The sequence below is a fragment of the Somniosus microcephalus genome, chromosome 4, assembly GCF_052327205.1.
Source record: "Somniosus microcephalus isolate GS21.2 chromosome 4, FLI_Smic_1.0, whole genome shotgun sequence".
In the NCBI taxonomy this organism is placed as follows: Eukaryota; Metazoa; Chordata; class Chondrichthyes; order Squaliformes; family Somniosidae; genus Somniosus; species Somniosus microcephalus.
This window is the reverse complement of record NC_140990.1, coordinates 337,661,105-337,681,207: the sequence shown is the minus strand read 5'-3', so window position 1 is coordinate 337,681,207 and position 20,103 is coordinate 337,661,105. Positions and strand designations below refer to the sequence as shown.

Here is a 20,103-nt window from a genome sequence, read left to right as displayed (position 1 = left end):
CCATATACATCAACATGAATCACACCTCCAGAAGAGAAGAGAAGATTGGAGGGAAGGTGAGCAAAGTGGCTTTTACATTAAAAGGAGCCCTTATGATCAATAAGGCTGGGCAGGCATCTGTCTGAAGACTGCTGAATATACTGTATGTGTGTCTGTGGTTCACAGCAACAGCAGAATGTGCTGAAATGTGCAGCTCCAGATAAAGATGAATAGATGTCTGTTTTATCACACCGTCATCAAGTTACCAACTTGCTCATGTAAACAGCAAAGGTGCTCGCCCCTACCTGGCTGTAGAGCCCCTTGTTCTTCTCTGCCAGCGCCAAATCAGGAGTGTCCCACGCGTAGCACCCGATTCCTCTCATCAATTCCAAGTCCTCTTTGTATTTAACCTAGTTAGGAATCAATCATTTTTACTGCAATGTGTCAGCTCGTGCACATCAAAGAAACATTCACCTTATCCAGCTGTCAAAGAATTTATTCTACTACTTGAAATACTGATCCCAATTGTGCGGGACCAGAAAAGATCACCGAGGTCCATCCGACTGCTCCCAAAAAGCACCAAAACTCTTCGGCCTAGAAATTGGACTGCATAGCACCAGTTTCTCGGGCATGGGTGGGTGTATATGTGTGATACCCACACAGTCAAAAAGCCTGTCACTCACTGTCCAGGCTCACAGGGGGGGAGAAATTGGGTGGAGCCGCAAACGGGGCGCCAAGCTCGCCTGGGCGCCAGATCCTGCGCTGCGATCGGAGCAGCAGCGATCGCCGGAAATTCAGCTTGAGCGCCCCAAGAGGGACACGGGGCGAGGCTCGAGGCGCTCCGCGTCCCTCTTAGGGCGCTGAAACTGAATATCGCAGCACAACGTGCCGCAGCGCCACACGCTGCGGCACGGCGCGCTGCGGTACTGCAGGCCTTCCTCCCATTCTTAAGGGGGAGGGGCTTGCACCAGCGCGATGAGCGATCGCGAGTGCCGGCAAAAGAGCTCGGCACCGAGGAGAAGTGCCGGGCTCTCGGAAAACAGCCGGCAATGCCGCGGGGGGAGAACAGGAGGCCGGGGACGGAGGTGCTGGCAGGCGGCCGCCAAAAAAAATGGCCGCCCCGCACATCCACCTTAATTTGTGCCACTGCCGCCACAGGTAGGCCCCGTGAACCGGGTGTGATTAGCGAGCGGTGCTACAGAGGCGGTCGCTGCCAAATATCGCGATCGGGGCAGTAGGGCGGCACTGCACACACCGATGACGTCATCGGTGGCGGCGCAGCGCAACAGGCTAATGCCGCCATTAGCGCCCCAGCTAAATATCGCGGGAGGCGTGGCCAGTGGCGCTAAAGCCACTGAGTGCCCTCTTTAGGCGCTAACTGGTGGCGCAGCCCACCGAATTTTTCCCCCCTAGTCTTTTGGGTGAGGTAGTCCCAGGAATCTAACACCCCAGGAAGAAATCAACAGCTTCAGGAGAGGAGGGAATGAAGAGATGTGGCGTGAATTAGATATTATAAAAAATTAAAAATAAGATTCCTACTTACGACGTTATACAAAAAAAAATCTTGTTCTATCGTTAAGAATGTCTAAAAAGCTACTTACAACCTAGTGAGGCATGTATTGGGTGAAAAGTCAAAACATAGGCTGCAATTTTGACGTTTAGACCCACCGGGAGCGGGGGTGGGCTGGGGGGGGAGGCGGGGGGTAAGGGGGGAGCGGTAGAGCGCGAGGAACCCAGAAGTCTGGGGATTCCTCGCACGCTGAGTTAAACTCCACAGCGTGTGTGTGACGTGATGGGCAGGTTCCTCGCCCGGAAGTCAGTCTGATTGAAGTCAGGCTGGCTTCTAGTCGAGCGGGGAACGCTGGACTCCTGCTCCTCCTGACCCACAAGAATTGCTCCCCAAGGTTGTCCTCGCCTCGCTGCAGCTGCTCGGAATCCCGAGGCCCGAGATCCCCGGCCGGCCACAGTTAAACCCCAGGCTTCCAGCTTCATTATAATATTTAAAGTGGCAACCCGCCTCCTGGCAGCGGGTTGGCTGCTCGCCCCTCGGTCCCACCTCCCTTAAAACCGGAAGTGGGTGGGTTGGGGTCGGGATTCAGATTTTTAACACTTTAACCTCCCACCCGACCCCAACCCAACCATTTTTTGGAGTTAAAATTACCCCATCGCACCTAATTAAATTAGACATCCCGTATGTTAAGCTAACACACGGGAAAATTGTCTTTATTTTATTCCTCTGTTTTTAGAGTTAGATTGTCACTTAAAGCGTTACACACATGGATCACATGAAAAGGTAACAGTAATGTCACTAATTAAAACAGCCAGCTTTGCTGTAGTCATTATATTTTTTCTATTAAAATCAACTAAAAGATGACAAATTAGAAGACTCACATCACTGATAGCATCGGTCACCATGCGGTGGTGGAAGTGCTCAGGTAAATCGGCGATTGATCTCCACAGCCCCAACTGTTGGATGTACTTCTCCCTGTACTTGACCTAGGACCAGAAATTGAAGAAAATGTCATTAACCAGAAAAGAGGAAACTGATAAGAAGCAAGCTGCACCAGGATAAGGAAGGATTTCTGACCTTCCTAACTTGAGCTGCTTTCCCATTGTCCATGAATGCCTGTTGGACCCTGAAGCAGTGTCATTTGAAGAATTCCACGCTACACTTTGAGAATTTACACCCCATCAGTATGTACAGGACAAGTAATGCAATGGAGTAGGATATGGGAAAATACAGTGTAACTTCACTCTAACAAACCCTGCTTATAAACGATATCTCCCGTTTAAATGATCTCAACGGAAAGACCTGATTTTTTTCAACAAACACTTAAGCAGGACCGACTGGAATACAACAATGAAATTCAAGCTGAGGCTAATTGAAAGATAACCTATTGGTAGTGTGAATCCCGCATGATGTGTGCATTCGTTGCCTGATGTGACGACCCACCATCTGCTCACGAACTGCAACAAAGCAACGGGCGCAAGAGGGCAACTGCAATGAGGTAAAATGGCACGAGGTAACTACAACCAGGCAACCTCCGTGAAGATGGCGAGTAAGAGATCTTCTCTCTCTCCTTTCAGTGAACTGCTTTAAACATACTGGATGGTCTGCCGTCTGTTGGAGACGAATGCGATACACTGGGATTTTCAGAAACAAAGTTACAGGAAATTAAAGTGGAAGAAAACCAAACTCCTACTCGAGCAACTATGAGCAATGAGGACCTCATTGAATCGGTGAGTTGGGGAGAGGATGAGGAAACGTCTGGTGACGAGGGCGAGGAAGACACAGAACCAGCTTATCCTGGTTCAGAAAGGTAATCAGAACTTTGCGGCACTTCACACAGACATTACCTGGAACTGAGGAGGTTTTTGGACTGGTAAACAAGATAGAAACAATGTGCATTGAGAACAGCATGAATAATAGGAAGCAGTGTACACACTAGTTTCTTTTAAACAGAATAAAATGATGTTCAATTCAAAATGGTCATTTCTTAATTTTTCTGAAGCAGCAAATCACCAAAGCCAATTATAGTGAACACCCTGCTGTAAAGATTTTTTTCTGTCAGACTCAAGGGGGCTCGTTATAGTGAAGGTTGACTATAATTCAAAGAGGTATGGTGCATGCTGAGCTATTTTCCAGTATCCCATCCCCGCCCAAGCTCGTAACTCTATACCACATATTTGTCTGTTGCAGCAATCAAATATTATTTTAAAATTCAAAATAAAATTGGTGGCCATGATCCCAAATTGCCTGAACTCCTGTGATACAGTCAGCATTAGAAAAGAAACAAGGCAAATAAAGCTCTGCATCTTTGAGCGTGTGTGTCAGGCCTGCAAAGTTCATGCTTAACAAAATGAACAAAATGAGACAAACAGCTGAGAGAGAAAAATAGAGTCTGATTTCCAGAGTCCGATTTCTTCCCCTTCTTAAATATTGGAACCGCAGGAGCCTGACTCCAGTCCATTGGAACTACCCCAGATCTCAAAGAGTTATTGAATATATGGCCAGTGCTTCGCATAATATACCTCCCATTTCTTTCATCATTCTCAGGTAAATGACGTCAGGTCCGGCAACATGATAAATTAAGGGTGCCTTAATCCTAGCGAAGACCATTTCCGCAGTTACTTGCATTGAATCAATTTTACCAGCCCATATCCAGCGCAATTGGCATCTTTGCAGTAGTGAAATCCAATGTGAAGTACCTACAGGAAACTCTCTTTTTACCGGCACCTAAATAACCGGAAATCTCTCTTAACCGGCAAAATTCAAGAGTAGGTTCAGGTAAGTTTTACTTCATATTAGTGGCCGTTTAACCGGGGTTCCTGCACCTGTTGCCAGGCAACAGGGACGCCTGGATCTGTGGCCGTGTACGGGGCTCTCGTACCTTGGTAACTATACCTCTCTGTAATCCGGACTTTTTGATCAACCGGCACCAGGCCGGTCCCGTCGATGCCGGATAAAAAAGAATTTCCTGTATTTAACTCTTCAGCCATATTCTGATCCTCATACCTAACCTACATTGCTAAAGACCCAGTGAGTTCTTTAACCATTTTCTGATATAACTGAAAGAAGCTTTACAGTTGCCACTACACCTGTCCACAGCCTCTTTTTCCAACATTTGAGTAGCTTTGTTGCTGATATATGAGAGTAAGAATAAAGGGCACGACTACCTCTCCTGATGTTGTCTGAGATCAATTAGTTTGGAGTCACAGGAAACACGCTCGGCCATGTCAATCTCTTCAGTGCTCGATCGTCCTACCAGGGCTCATTACAGTGAACACCAGAAGCCATCTTGCACACAGCAAAAATAACCCAGTGGAAGTCCGGGCATCACTGGGATGGCAGCAGCACCCCAAGCAGGGGGCCGGGTGCTCCTGTAGTCTGCCTTGGAGGGAGCTGGCAAGAGGGTGACACCATGGTGCCAAACAATAGGTAGAAGATCAGGGAAAACTAGTCTGGGAATGAAGAATGATGATGTGGGAATAGGAGGAAGGGGGTTGCTTTGATTGGAGGAAGCTCGTGTGCAGTGTTACTGAGGTGCTACTTGGGAGAAGGCAAAAGAAAATCAGCCCCAATATGAAGATTTGCTTCAGCCTTACAGTGTGCGAGCTGGAAACAACGTACATTTATGTAGCACCTTGCTCATAGAAACCACCCCACGCTGCTTTACAGAAGGGCAGAAAAAAATTAAATAGATGAAAGGGCAGATTCCAAACCACGGAGGGGAAAATTAGGAAAATGCTTAGTCAAAGAGTTGGGTTTTTAAAGGCGGAGGGAGAAGTAGAGAGATGGACGCGTTTGGGGAGGGTGTTCCAGAAAGTAGTGCCGACACTGAAGCCTCTGCCATCAATGGAGGGCAAAATGAAGGGAGATGCACAAAAGAAAACTGTTAAAATTGATTGTCCCCAGGTATATTGAAATTCCCTCATAGCTGTAGAGAATCTAAGTTCAGTCCAAATGTCCCTCAAGGGGGAAATGAAAGTTGAGCTGTAAATACTCCCCTGTCGTCATGTCAACAGAATGGAAAATCAGGTACGGAGTGTAACGGGTGGCCGATCAGTTACCGGCGGATTTGAAAACCCACCGAAGCAGAATCTTGCCCCCCAGTGTGTTGGGTGCCTGCTGCAATATGCCAAACATGCTTACGATAGCAAAATACTGCAGATGTTGGAAATCCGAAATAACAACAGAAAATGCTGGAAAAACTCAGCAGGTCAGGCAACATCTGTGGAGAGAAATTTGAGTTGACGTTTATTTCTCTCCACAGATGTTGCCTGACCTGCTGAGTTTTTCCAGCATTTTCTGTTGTTATGCCAAACATGCTGCTGGTTTGCATCCATAGTTCTCCATATGGTGCACTCCTGATCTCGGTCATACCATCAGATGGCGAAAGAAAGCTGCGGAAGCCCATTTCTCCATAGGGAAGGGGCAAAATCAGAAAAGTCACCGTGAGCCACTCTCTCTTAGGGTCTTTTTATCTGGAAGAAGGTCATTATTCTCTGTAACGCCCTCCTGCCATCTGGGAGACGCTACAGATGCATTCGCACCCATACGACCAGATTTAGGAACAGCTTCTTTCCCAGGGCTGTCATCCTACTGAACTCCACAAATAAACTCTAAAGCCTGCACATCTGCCAATGCACTTTATTATGGTTATGTTTATGTTAATGTATTACAAGCCAAATGTATGTTGAATGTTTAAATGTCTTAATCTAAATGTACACTCTCGGGAGCCGCAAGCCTACATTTCGTTGTACTGCACTTGTGCACTAACAATGACAATAAAAGTTGATTTGATTTGATTTGATTTGATTCAATATGGATTCTGAGACTTCAAAGATTTCAGCTAATTAAAAGTAAATACCACGTACTTCACTGATATCGTCTGTGACTTTGCGATGGTAGGTAATGTTCATGGCATCCTTCACGGTACGGTAGTGACCTTTTGCGTGTTCAAAGGCTTCCTTGTACCGTAACTATTAAAAGCAGAGAGAGTGTATTCAAAACATGAAAAATCACAGATGGATATGAAGTTCCTTTTACACCGAAAAAATTGAAATTCAATACATACATCACTGGCAATTATGTAAGCTTTCTTAGACCCCAACAGCATTGGAGAGTCTGGGATGGAAGTATATTTGCTCTTCATCTTCTCATATTGTTCCTTGTATTTTTTCTAACACAGGAAGAAAAAGGTGCATTAGAATAAAAACTATTCTAACCTTTTACACAATTAATATACTGCATCCTGCTAAGTGATATTCATAGCACATGCACCATTAAAATTTCTCAGTCTACTATTTTAATGAAGGCATAAGCCTACTTATTTTTTCAATTGGTTAACAGCCCTGTTAAAATAGCAGACAGAAGAATTTCATACAAACGCATTAAGTATTTTGTTTATTAATTCTTCTGTACATTTGCTTGATTACATTAACCTGTCACCCCTGATCCTCTCTAACTTTTACCGCTGCACTACAGAGAGCATCCTGACGAACTGTATCACAGTATGGTATGGCAGCTGTAGCTACTATGACCGGAAAGCCCTGCAGCGGGTAGTCAAAACTGCCCAACGCATTACCGGCACCCGGCTACCGACCATAGAGCACATATACCAGAAACGCTGTTTACGGAGGTCACGGTCCATCATCAAAGACCCTACCCACCCCAGCCACAGTCTGTTCACCCTCCTGCCATCTGGGAGACGCTACAGATGCATTCGCACCCGAACGACCAGATTTAGGAACAGCTTCTTTCCCAGGGCTGTCATCCTACTGAACTCCACAAATAAACTCTAAAGCCTGCACATCTGCCAATGCACTTTATTAGGGTTATGTTTATGTTAATGTATTACAAGCCAAATGTATGTTGAATGTTTAAATGTCTTAATCTAAATGTACACTCTCAGGAGCCGCAAGCCTACATTTCATTGTACTGCACTTGTGCACTAACAATGACAATAAAGTTGATTATTATTATTATATTTGCTAATGTAAATAACTTACTTGCTTAAAATGGAGTACATTTAAAAAATGCAACAGCATATTTCTTTCTATTACTTTTCCACCAAACATTACAGATAACTGTTTACCTGTGTCCTGAACACTTACCTCACTGGCAAAATGTTTGACGTGCTTGGCATGATCCAGAGCTGTAGTTTGTGTATGTGGAGTGTAATGTGGTCTATCCTTTGTAGCTAACTCGACATACAGGTACTGAAGAAGGAGAAAAGAAATCAGAATTAATAAGGGCTGCAGCAACAGGCAGTACTTGGCAGATCTCACTATACCATATATTATATCAAACTAGCACAGCAAAACTGCGGTGTTGATCCATACAGGTAAACACTAGTTTTTGAGTTTCTCATCATCTTAGTCACTGATGCGTCTGCTCCTTTGAGTTGATAACTAAAAGTTCTTATCTATTTCTGACTGGCTCCTAACATTTGATTTGTCGGAGCTAACTCTCTCAGTGCTGAATTATAAGTTTTAAGGGATGCTATAAAATGAATTTCAAAACTGAGAACTTGTCACATTTTTTTGTTTTTTTATTCACTTATTGGATCTGGGCGTCGCTGGCAAGGCCAGCATTTATTGCCCATCCCTAATTGCCCTTGAGAAGGTGGTAGTGAACTGCCTTCTTGAACCACTGCAGTCCGTGTGGTGAAGGTACTCCCACAGTGCTGTTAGGTAGGGAGTTCCAGAATTTTGACCCAGCGACGATGAAGGATCGGCGATATACTTCTAAGTCAGGATGGTGTGTGACTTGGAGGGGAACTTGGAGGTGGTGGTGTTCCCATGCGCCTGCTGCCCTTGTCCTTCTAGGTGGAAGAGGTCGCGGGTTTGGGAGGTGCTGCCGAAGAAGCCTTGGCGAGTTGCTGCAGTGCATCTTGTAGATGGTACACACTGCAGCCACGGTACGCCGGTGGTCGAGGGAGTGAATGTTTAAGGTGGTAGATTTGACCAGTACAAATCTTAAAATAGAACCACTACTGTTGGCTAACAAAAGTATGGTTTGGGTCCCATAGCAGGCTATTTCTGGACAAGTGACCACAATCTTGGTCCAGTGACTAAAACATTTTGGGTGAAATGACTGTCCACTGTTTGAAAAGATAAAGCTTAAAGCCCGAACTGAAATGTGCTGTTAGATGCTCTACCTTGGAAACATTCACCCTTATACTTAACCTTGTGAAAGTTTCATTAAATATAGATCTAGAGCTGGAACTATCAAAGAGGGTTAGCTTTGAGTTTCAGCAGCACAGCAAGCATGAGCGCCATGAGGTTTTTGATTTCTATATGTACCCCGATAACTTCCAATCCATTCTAATCGAAATAATTATTTAGCTAATTTTAAAGCAATTATTCATCTCTTTTATTGGGAGTCTGTTCTAAATATCCCCTATTGTGTGAGAAATAAACGTTCTACCACTTCTAGTCCCTCAGGACCTGTGTACAGTCTACATCATATAACCGATTTACAGCTAGATCATTTATTCTTTGCAGCACATTAAAGACCTAGATCATGTTCCCTCTCAATTTTCTTTTCTCCTAAGAAAATTCAGCTCTGTGAATTTCTCTTGATGACTTTCCTAGCTTAGCACAGTAAACTGGTAGTCGTGTTCATAATCATCCTTGTTGTTCTTGTCTGAACTTTCTCCAATGTGTCCTTGGGGGCGATTTTCCCACTGGAGGCAAGATGGAGGCGGGTTTCAGTTTGGGTGGGTTTGAAACTCGCCTCCACTGACAGGTTTCAAAAATTTTCCCCATGATTGGCCACTTGATTTCAGAGGTGTGGGATGCCCTCGCTCAATTAGTGTTTTGGGACTGAAACTCGCCTCTGTTGACAGCACTTTTCCAGTCTGATTTTATGGCTCATTCCAGAGCGTTTCTGCATCTCCTGCACCACCTCCAACATCTTTTGAGAAACCACTATGTCCAATTTCAAGGCAAGGGCCTACCCGAGGCTCTCGGATGAGGCGCTGCAAATGTTGTTTGAGGGGGTGACAGCTAGCATGGAGGTGCTCTTCCGCTCATCTCGGAGGAAGAGGCCTGCCAAAGAAACCAAGGCTGTGTGGGTACAGCTGGCAAGGGATATAACCTCCAGATCTGTGTGCAAATTGGGTAAATGTTTATGTGTATTGATGAAATGCCATCCCTGTTGGAAAGCATTAAAATGATTTGAAGCCAAAATGTTGGCGTTATGCCATCTGCTCTTTCACCTTAGGCAGCTCCACATTGCGGGCTCTGCCACACTTGCATTGTCAGGTTGGTAGCCTGAGTGAAAGGAGGCCAGAGAGTCATGTCCATTGTCAATGATGTCCTAGGATGGAGCCAAAGACATATGCCAACTTGGGCAACCTATGCAAATCTGGCCATAATAAGTTCATCCCTTGCATCCCGGGCAGCCATGTGCTTGCGTGCTGCCGCTGCCGCTGGTCGATACACCGGCACTCTGACCTCCTCCTCCTCCTCCATCAGATCCTCCTCCTCCTCATCCTCATCTGAGGTCCATGCAGAAAGAAAATGAATGGTTCCCATGCTGCTTGTAGATGCCTCCTTTGGGGAAGCGCTCATTGCAAGCGGGGAGAGGGTCTCCAAGGAGGTCCCACAGTTGATGGAGTCAAGCTGCAGCACCTCTGACTCAGAAGTGCTCAGAGACCTTTTAAAGCAAGGTCTGGCACCTGCAAGTAATCCTTGCTGCAATAAACGATGTCTTGTTAGACCGGCAGCAGTGAGGAGGCCACCCACGAGTCAACCCACCAGGTTTACCAGGCGTGGTTTAGGAGGTGCGTGGATCACGCCGAAATGCTGGAAAAATCACGAGGGCCTCTTAAAATAGGCTTAGAGAGGCCCTTAACGAGCATTTAAGGATCTTTAATATCGCAATGGCCAACTGGAGGTGGGAGCATTTCCCAACCTCCAAAACCGGCACTGGCAAAATCCCGCGGAGGCAGGTTTGAGGCGGGTTCCGAACCCGACCTCTTCGATTCTGATTTTCCAGCCTTTCCTGCCTGAAAAACCCGTCTCCTCCGACGTCGGAAAATCGCCCCCCTAGTGTTTTTAAAGATAGGGTACTCAAAATTGCACACAGTATTCCAAATCTGGCATCACCAGTGACAAGTATAATGTTAGAATACTCCCCGGCAGTGCTCAAAGGGAGCACGTGTCAGAGATAGGAGTTCAAGACCGTAGGCGCAGATTTTCCAGAACCCGCTCCTTTTGTGGGCTGCCCATTGATGGAAGCATGGGATTGAAAAATGTATCCTCGTCAACTGGCCTTGAGGTGCATCGCAATATTTGATTAGCTTTGTTGATAAGATCTTCATATTGGCTTTCAGTGAATTTTCAATAAATGCACCCAGATCTTTTCCAAAGTATAATCCTTTCATCATATAACTATAATTGCTGATTCCTATTCCAAAATGCAATATTTTACATTTGGTCTTGCCACCTATCCCTCACCTCCGAGAGACACTCCACTCCCATTCTAAGCTTTGTCTAGCAACTCTGCATACTGAAGCTATTCAAGCATAAGTCTCATCACCATCTTCTCAGGGCAACTAAGGATGGGCAATACTAGCACCCCACACCCATGGGGCAAGTAAAGAAAACGTAACTCAGATCTCTTGAAACTCAATCAACTGAAAGCAGTTGAATTTGAATGTCATTTGAACCTGAAAATTAAACTCATGGCACCCTGCTTGCTCTCCAGTCGGATCTACCCGACACCAGAGGAACAATTCGTATCATGTAAAATCTAGTTTTTTTTCCTTCAGAGGTTTTGAGAAAATTACTAATTTTAAAACATTTTTAAGCAATCATTTTCATTTAGCAACATATCTGGCCTCACCTGACTCTGTATCGCTTGACCATGTTTGGCTCGGTTGAGATCCACAGTGTCAAGCCTTGTTGTGTACTTTGTCTTTGCTTTATTCCCTTCAGCACGGTATACCAGCTAAAATTGACGAGAAATGTGTTATTAGCATCAAATATCTTGTTAAAATGTGCCACTTGTTTTATCCTTACTCAGATACATGTTTAGCTGGGTGTCTAATACGTACCAAAACCCATCATCATGCTTCAAGAGTGTCCAAAACTAGCTAAATCCACAGAGAGTCTACTTTTGCTCAGTATAGAGTGCACACACTATCCACATTGCTGGGGCAATTGGAGCTTTCAAGACTGAGAATCATAGAATCATAGAAAGTTACAGCACGGAAGGAGGCCATTTCGGCCCATCGTGTCCGCGCCGGCCAACAAAGAGCTATCCAGCCTAATCCCATTTCCCAGCTCTTGGTCCATAGCCCTGCAGGTTACAGCATCCCAAGTGCACATCCAAGTACTTTTTAAATATGGTTAGGGTTTCTGCCTCGACCACCCTTTCAGGCAGTGAGTTCCAGACCCCCACAACCCTCTGGGTGAAGAAATTTCCCCTCAAATCCCCTCTAAACCTTCTCGCAATTACTTTAAATCTGTGCTCCTTGGTTTTTGACCACTCTGCTAAGGGAAATAGGTCCTTTCTATCCACTTTATCTAGGCCCCTCATAATTTTATACATCTCAATAAGGTCTCCCCTCAGCCTCCTCTGTTCCAAGGAAAACAGACCCAGCCTATCCAGTCTTTCCTCATAGCGAAGATTCTCTACTCCCGGCAACATCCTTGTAAATCTCCTCTGTACCCTCTCTAGTGCAATCACATCTTTCCTGTAATGTGGTGACCAGAACTGCACGCATACTCTAGCTGAGGCCTAACTAATGTTTTATACAGTTGAAGCATAACCCCCCTGTTCTTGTATTCTATGCCACGGCTAATAAAGGCAAGCATTCCGTATGCCTTCTTAACCATCTCATCTACTTGGCCTGCTACCTTCAGGGAATCGATGGACATGCACTCCAAAGTCCCTTTGTTCCTCTACAGAGATTGATAGATTGTTGTTAGGTAAGGGTATGAAGGGATATGGAGCTAAGGCAGGTGAATGGAGCTGAGGTGTAGAAATGCCTTGATCTAATAAAATGGTGGAACAGGCTTGAGGGGCTGAATGGCTGCTGTTCCTATATTGCTAAAGGGATATACCCATTTACTTAAGTGCAAAGATCTCAGGTGCAGGTTGGCAACAGCTAAGTTTTAGGGGTTCTCAAATGTGCACAGGAGTACTGCTGGAGTTTAATCAGCTAAAACTATGCAATTTAACAGCATAGAGCACGTGTAAGCTACTCACTGCTTGCCCAGGTAGGATCAGCCTACACATTAGGGTATTAGCAATGCAGGGTTATCTGGAGCCAAGTGGGAAGAATCTCAGTCACAATGACAAGTCTGCCCCTACAAGCCCCATTAGTGACTGGCCTGCAGTGCTGTCGATCTCTTTAGCTCAGGTATTGGATGGACAAGCCTGCCACAGAAAGTTGACTTGGATCCAATCTTCCATCAGCAAGCATGTCACACTAGGGCTAACTCGACCCCGAGGAGAGTGCTCTTATCTCCCCTCCTCAAGGAGAAGAGGCACTAGTTGATCACTGTAAAGCTCGCAAGTACAAGTTTAAACCCCTGCTAAGGGGACAGCAGATGATGGAAGCAGCTCCATAAAATATCTTCATCTTTCTCACCATAGCATGGGCACACCCCATGGAAAAATGGTTCCTCAAGTTGGAAGTGTAGAGATTCAGCAACAACTTCTTACCTCTCAACACCCAGTCATGATAACTACCAAATCCCAAATATATGATCACAAGGTTTCTTACTCAACCTTCAGCAGCTGTCAAGCCAAGCCTCAAACCACCTGTATGACAACCTTCAGCATGGTGGAAGGTCTTCCGTAGGACAGCTTGCGATGTGCGAACCACCTTGATGTTCTCTGCATCTAAATGCAATGCTGAGTGCCATGGTTACACATCACCAACTGACCAATGCAGGTCTATTTGTAGAAGCTTTGGCAAAAAAAGATGTGCCCATTGTAAGGTAGAACGCTCTTCTTGGGTTCTGAGAAACAGAACCTAGAGCTCTTCTTCCCTGCAATCATTTTCCCTTTTTTGCCACAAATCCACCTCACAGTTTGGTCCTGGGCCTTACAGATGGACTTAAGGAACCTTTCCGTCTCATCCCTAGAATTTCAGATGAATCTCTGGAACTCTGGATCTTTTTCCTGATGTAACATAACATCTTCACACATGCGATTAAAAGTTTGAATACAATTAAATGGCGCATTTATATACACTTATATATATATGTGTGTCAGCCATGGCTCAGTGGGCAGCACTCTTGCTTCTGAGTCAGAAGGTTGTGGGTTCAGGTCCCACTCCAGAGACTTGAACACAAAAACCGAGGCTGACACTCCAGTGCAGTACTAAGAGAGCGCTGCACTGTCAGGTGAGATGTTAAATCGAGGCCCCACCTGCTCTCTCAGGCGAACGTAAAAGATCCCATGGCACTATTTATAAAAAGAGATGGGGATGTAACCCCGGTGTCTTGGCCAAAATTTATCCCTCAACCAACATAACAAAATAAACCAGATGATCTGGTCATGATCACATTTCTGTTTGTGGGAGCTTGCTGTGCGCAAATTGGCTGCTGCGTTTTCTACATTACAACAGTGACTACACTTCAAAAGTACTTCATTGGCTGCAAAGCACTTTGGGATGTCCTGAGGTCGTGAAAGGCACTATAGAAATGCAAGTCTCTCTTTCTTTATACACAGTGGTTACATACTTACATTGCTCAAGTGAGTCTTTAGTTCTGTCACATGTCTATATTCAGGAGTATCAAGAACCGAAGTATGCTTGTCACGTATTTTCTTGGCTGCTTTGTCATAGCCAGTCTGAAAAAAACATACAAAAAGGATGTTAAAAAATCTTTTCTTCTCAATTTTTTTACCGGATTAAGAGCTGCAATGATAATCTCAGGTGCTACACCTCTACTCCCCCCCCCAACTACATTTAAGATAAGGGCTGATGAAAGGCCATCAACCTGAAACATGACCTCGGCTTCTCTCGCTCTACAGATGCTGCCTGACCTACTGAGTGTTACCAGCATTTTCTGTTTTTATTTCCGATTTCCAGCATCGAGTATTTTCCTTTTGTTTCAATATAAGGGCCTTAAGGACTGTGCAAACGTCGTGTGGTTAGGCAGTGTGACTCCTTGCGATGCAGACCTGCTTCTCTGGATTGACTTGAGTTTAGCAGAGCTTAGGAGCTCCCTGTTCCTAGTCATTATTAATGACCTTAGATCAAAACTGAACGTCTGTATTAAAAACTTGCTTTTAAGGCCTGATTTTAGGTCACAGAAGCTGGATCGGCTCAAATCCTGGGCCCTTCTTCATTGCACAATCCTATTACAGTAGTTGCTATTCAATCAAATAATGTCGACCCACCTTTGCTTTTGTGCATTGGTATTTTAGTGCGGAAATCTTTGAGTTACAGAGATATCTTATTATAACATCACAGGACAATCCATTTTACTTCACTTGATGAAAGGAGCTGGTACCAGTAAGGGGCAGATGGTATATCTGGATTTAAAAAATGAAAGCGTACCCAGAATCGGTGGAAGTCACGCACTCGGTTCATTTCGGGAGTTCCATACAGGAAGCATCCAATGCCCTTCAGCCATCGAAGGTCTTCCTTGTACCTATTCTATATAAGGAATAGTCACAATCTTAGTACTGTGCAGAAAACATTAAGCTAGAAGTTAAACAAAGTGCATGAACAAGCAAGAGCAGATTTAATATTTACATCACTGGTGATATCGCCAACGTATCGGTGATGGATCAGCTCAGGAGTAATAGGAAGAGAAATCTTCTGACCTCGGAGTCTGAAGTAGTCCGACTTATATGACAGCTAAAGAAAAACAACAATTTGAATCATTTAATCCTTTGCACCCTTGAAAATATGCTTGGTTTAATCATTGAGACAAGCTTTGTTCATTTGCTAAACTTACGTCACTGACTGCCTCCTGTGTGGCTTTGACTTGACGAATTTCTGGAGTGTCGTGGGCGGGATGAATCTTGTCTTTGTGGGTGTCATAGTGTAATCGATACAGTCGCTGCACAAGGGGAAAATATTAAATGCATCATACACACAAAGAGGGTAGTGTAAGGCTTTCACATTTCCCCCCGTGATCTTTGTTGATCAATGTGATCGTGTTAATGGCAGGCTTGCATTACCTGGTTCAAAATAGTATCTGCTTTCTTGGCTGAAGTGATGCTGATGGTATCCGGGAGCAATGTGTAGCCCCTAGCTTTCATGTGTTCATAAGCTTCTTTATACTTCAGCTAGAAAAGAAAACGTGAAATGCTTTTAGCAATGATTCCCAGCTTAAACACAAAATTTTAATTCTAATTTTGAAACACGAGAGAATACAGAAAGGAACAGACGTATTTGTTGCAATGGGTGTCCTTTGATTCTGTTCACTTGTATTTAATGCTGAAATCTTTGAGTTATTGTGATCTCTTGTCCTAACACCATTGCCTGCAGTTGCCGCAGGGGTTTTCCCAACCACCCACCTTAATGGCAGTGGAAGATTAGCAGATACGCTGGAGGAACAGTGTAAGCAGCAACTCCCTACATTACAACAGTGACTACAGATCAAAATTACTTCACCGGCTGTGAAGCGTTTTGGAACGTCCTGAGGACGTGAATGACGCTATATCAGATAATCTGTTTCAATGATGTTGGTTGAGGGATAAATATTGGCCAGGGAGAACCCTCCTGCCCTTCTCTGAAATAGTGTCATGAGATCTTTTACGCCCACCTGATAGGGCAGACGGGGCCTCGGTTTAATGTCTCATCCAAAAGACGACACCTCCGGCAATGCAGCACTCCCTCAGCACTGCACTAGAGCCTAGGTTTTGTGCTAAAATTCCCTGGAGCGGGACTTGAACCCACGACCTTCTGACTCAGAAGCGAGAGTGCTACCACTGAGCTATAGCTGACAGCAAATAGGAGGGAAGGAAAACGGCACAAAACATTTGCTAAAAAGTTAAAGCTGTTCATTAATGAATGCTGATGGAGAGTTGTGAAAAAGGAATCCAGTACCCTTATTCAGCATGCTTTAGGAAAATAGGTCAAGTTGGCTCACGGGGGTGTTGACATCTAAACACTACCAGCACAGCAGCTTGAAAGCTGCAACTACAGCAACTTCAAAGAAGATAGTGATGTCTGGTGTGTTATCTGCCTCAAGGTCTGCTCAGTAAGTTAAACATCTTGTGAAGGCCTTGGGATTGTAAGCATCTGTTGTCCTGGTGGGTGAGATCAACATACCTCCACACCCAGTATATAGAATGTCCAAAGTAAGATATGAATTAGGACAAACATCTCTCTCGCATAGAATGGTACTGTAGATGGCCGCAGGGGGGCGGATAATTCTGCAAGACATGCAGATAAATCCAGTATACAGAAAGCCGAGCCCCCAGTTGGGTAGGGCTCTCGGTACGGTTTGTAATACCAACGCCATTGATTGGAGGAAGATTGATCACCTTTGCATTGTGGGTACAGATATTGAGGTTGTACTGTTTATTTATACCTGTGTATGTTACATTTATGTTTTAGTTTATTGCTTGTAATTGGTAAGAACATTTATGTTTAAGTAGGTTAATCAAACTATATCGAGTCCAGTGGCAGAACTCTTTATTTAATCGATACCGAGTGGGCAAGTAAGATCCATCCCAACAAGAGCAAATGCCATTCTTGTGATACTTACATCACTACGGTTATAGTCGACTTTTCTGGCATGTTTTATGGATGGGATGTCTGCTGGAAGGGTGTATCCGGTGGGGAGGAGGTTCCGGCCGAGGTCACGGTACAGGTTCTGCAAGAAGAATGTCACAAAGTCCAGTGAGACGGAGAGGCTTCAAGTGACTTACAAAAATCTCGAACTGAATCACGTGCTTACCTCACTCTGTAATTTGTTGGCTCCTCTAGCTCTCTCTAGCTCCATAGTCTTTGTGGTTGGAGCAACCTTGCCTTTAATATTTGTCACATAGTCATTGCGATACACAAGCTGTAAAACAGAGGGAAGAGAATTAATGGAACATTATTTATTTTTCAAATATACTGTATTAAAGTACATCAAAATATTGAAAACAAAATTAATTTTAATGCACACAAATGCATATATATATATATATATATGTATGTCTATCTTTAAATGTATTTATGTTGATGAATAGATATATGTAAATATATATATATATCCATAGAATGGTTACAGCACAGAAGGAGGCCATTCGGCCCATCGAGCCCGTGTGTAAATATACATGAATATATCTCTATATATTAATGAAACGTGTATGTATTTATATTAGCTACTAACGTATATACACAAAACATATGAATTATGTATACATGTAAATATTTAGGTGTCAGAAAATGTACTGTAGATTATATGTTATCCTTTGACTGGTTATAAATGATAACAAAACTATTCCTGTTGCATATGCAAGTGTCATTATATGCCATTTACCTTTCTGTTTTGGCAAACTGCTGATAGTAGAGTTCTATGTCCAGACTTACCGCTGTGTATCCCTCCTTTTATAAATCATTTCAGAATGTACTTACATCGCTCAGCTGATGAGCATTGGTGACATCCTGTAGGTAGGTAGGAGTATCCATGACGGACGTGAACTGGTTCCTTGCTTTCTCAGCCTTGGCCTTGTATTGAATCTGCAGAGAGTAAATGAAATTGGAAAATTCACCAAATGATTAGTGGCAGTTAAACCAAGTGACAAGAGAGAAAGCTTCGATAGGCAAAGCCAGGGACAGAGTGGAGGCACAAATCCTCCCAACATACGCCACTTTGCAGGTCATAGGATTTCTTGGCATGAAGTATCTCCGGAGTGTCCCACACATTGCATCCAATACCTTTAAGCCAGTTGAGGTCATCTTTGTACAGAATCTGGAAGGAAACAAAGAGAAAATAATTAATTTTAAAGACACAGGGACAATTTTTTAATCTGGCACCCAATCCATTTCTGACTGAAATAAATTTATTATACATAAATTTAAAACAGAAATAGACAGTTTCCTAGAAGTAAAGGGAATTAAGGGTTACGGGGAGCGGGCAGGAATTTGGACATGAATCACAGAAATCACAGAAACCCCACAGTGCAGATAGAGGCCATTTCGGCCCATCGAGCCTGCACCGACACATATCCCACCCTATCCCTGTAACCCCACGTATCTAATCCCCCTAACACTAAGGGTCAATTTATCATAGCCAATCAACCTAACCCGCACATCTTTGGACTGTGGGAGGAAACCGGAGCACCCGGAGGAAACCCACGCAAACACGGGGAGAATGTGCAAACTCCACACAGACAGTCGCCCGAGGCCGGATTCGAACCCGGGTCCCTGGCGCTGTGAGGCAACAGTGCTAACCACTATGCCACCGTGCTGCCTAGGTTCGGATCGGACATGGCCCTGTGGGGAGCGGAGCGGGCCCAGGGGCCGTGTAGCCTGATCCTGCTCCTATTTCGTGTGTCTAATTCTGTTAGATTCAGGAGATGGTTCTGTGATAGTGGATTGGTGGTTAGGATCAGATCAGCCATGATCTTATTGAATGGCGGAGCAGGCTCGAGGGGCCGATTGGCCGACTCCTGCTCCTATTTCTTATGTTCTTATGTTCTTATAGGAAACTGGCAGTGGACAAATGATGAGGGAGGATCCTCAACTGCCCCATGCATGCCGAAGACTTGCCTGATGCAATTTAGTAGACCTGCACACTCTATGCTTTTATACCAGGCAATAAGCAGTCTAATCATCGCATTGAGAGGGACTGCTGGAGACCACTGCAGAAAATGGTCTGGAGCATTTTTGGAGTTTTTGTGGGGCCAGGAGGAGCAGGAATGTGCATCTTCCTCCCCCCTTTCAGTACCCGCTTCTGACTCGACCCTCTAATGGTGCCATCGGACTTTAGACATGACCCCGCAGTGTGGCGAGCTGTCCACTAGCACTCATTGAGCAGTCAGCAGTTCACCCAAATTAGGCTGGTGAGAGCCAAACCTGACAATGGCTCGTGCCTTCTGAGGTTGGTTTTGGGTGGGCGATGTGGCCTGTTCGGCCAGCTTCATGCCTGTTCTGGGCCGAAGTTACAAATCACCCCAGTCTATTTGTTCATGAGCCTTAGAAACACAAATAAAGGGTACTCTCATGTTGCTCTTCTCCTGATGGCATGGACCTCTTGCTAGGGTACAGTTCCTCCGGCACCATTTGCTCTCTGGTAGGGGATGGGGATAAGGGTGGCAGAACTGCCTGCTCCCCCTCTTTCTGTGACACCCACACAGAAGGGGGCCGACCCAAGAAGTGCCGGTCCCATTTTTGGGAGAATCTTGAATGAGCCACAAAAGAGATGGAGACCCAACGCCTGCCCAGATCGTGCAAATCGGCAACGGAGGAATTTCAGGCTTCAGTCTTTTCAGTCTTGTAAGAAGGAGATTGAGAGGTTCTGTTATGGAGGAGTATAGGATAGTAAATGGTATGGAAAAGATATTATTTCAAGCTAATTTACGAGAGTAAGAATTGACTTCCAGGTGAAGCAATGGAGGTAAAACATCTACAATCATTTAAGGAGAAAAAGTGATGCTGCAATAGAGGGGGGAAGGGGGGTGAGGGGTCTTTCTGGATGGATAAACTA

The 20,103-nt window shown here is 44.7% G+C and overlaps 1 protein-coding gene across 20 annotated transcripts in view; it reads right to left on the bottom strand.

The window, feature by feature from the left end:
- Positions 1 to 20,103, bottom strand: part of neb (nebulin) — a 347,384-nt gene that overhangs the window by 86,059 nt on the left and 241,222 nt on the right. For all 20 annotated transcript variants that reach the window (XM_085986921.1, XM_085986920.1, XM_085986925.1 and 17 more), the window contains 15 exons: positions 18,262 to 18,366; positions 18,030 to 18,134; positions 17,365 to 17,472; positions 17,173 to 17,280; positions 15,638 to 15,745; positions 15,412 to 15,516; positions 15,207 to 15,311; positions 15,009 to 15,107; positions 14,192 to 14,296; positions 11,336 to 11,440; positions 7,597 to 7,701; positions 6,558 to 6,662; positions 6,358 to 6,462; positions 2,371 to 2,475; positions 285 to 389 (listed from right to left, as the gene is read on the bottom strand). In XM_085986921.1, the coding sequence (XP_085843047.1) occupies positions 285 to 389; positions 2,371 to 2,475; positions 6,358 to 6,462; positions 6,558 to 6,662; positions 7,597 to 7,701; positions 11,336 to 11,440; positions 14,192 to 14,296; positions 15,009 to 15,107; positions 15,207 to 15,311; positions 15,412 to 15,516; positions 15,638 to 15,745; positions 17,173 to 17,280; positions 17,365 to 17,472; positions 18,030 to 18,134; positions 18,262 to 18,366 (1,578 nt within the window). The remainder of the gene's footprint in view (positions 1 to 284; positions 390 to 2,370; positions 2,476 to 6,357; positions 6,463 to 6,557; positions 6,663 to 7,596; positions 7,702 to 11,335; positions 11,441 to 14,191; positions 14,297 to 15,008; positions 15,108 to 15,206; positions 15,312 to 15,411; positions 15,517 to 15,637; positions 15,746 to 17,172; positions 17,281 to 17,364; positions 17,473 to 18,029; positions 18,135 to 18,261; positions 18,367 to 20,103) is intronic.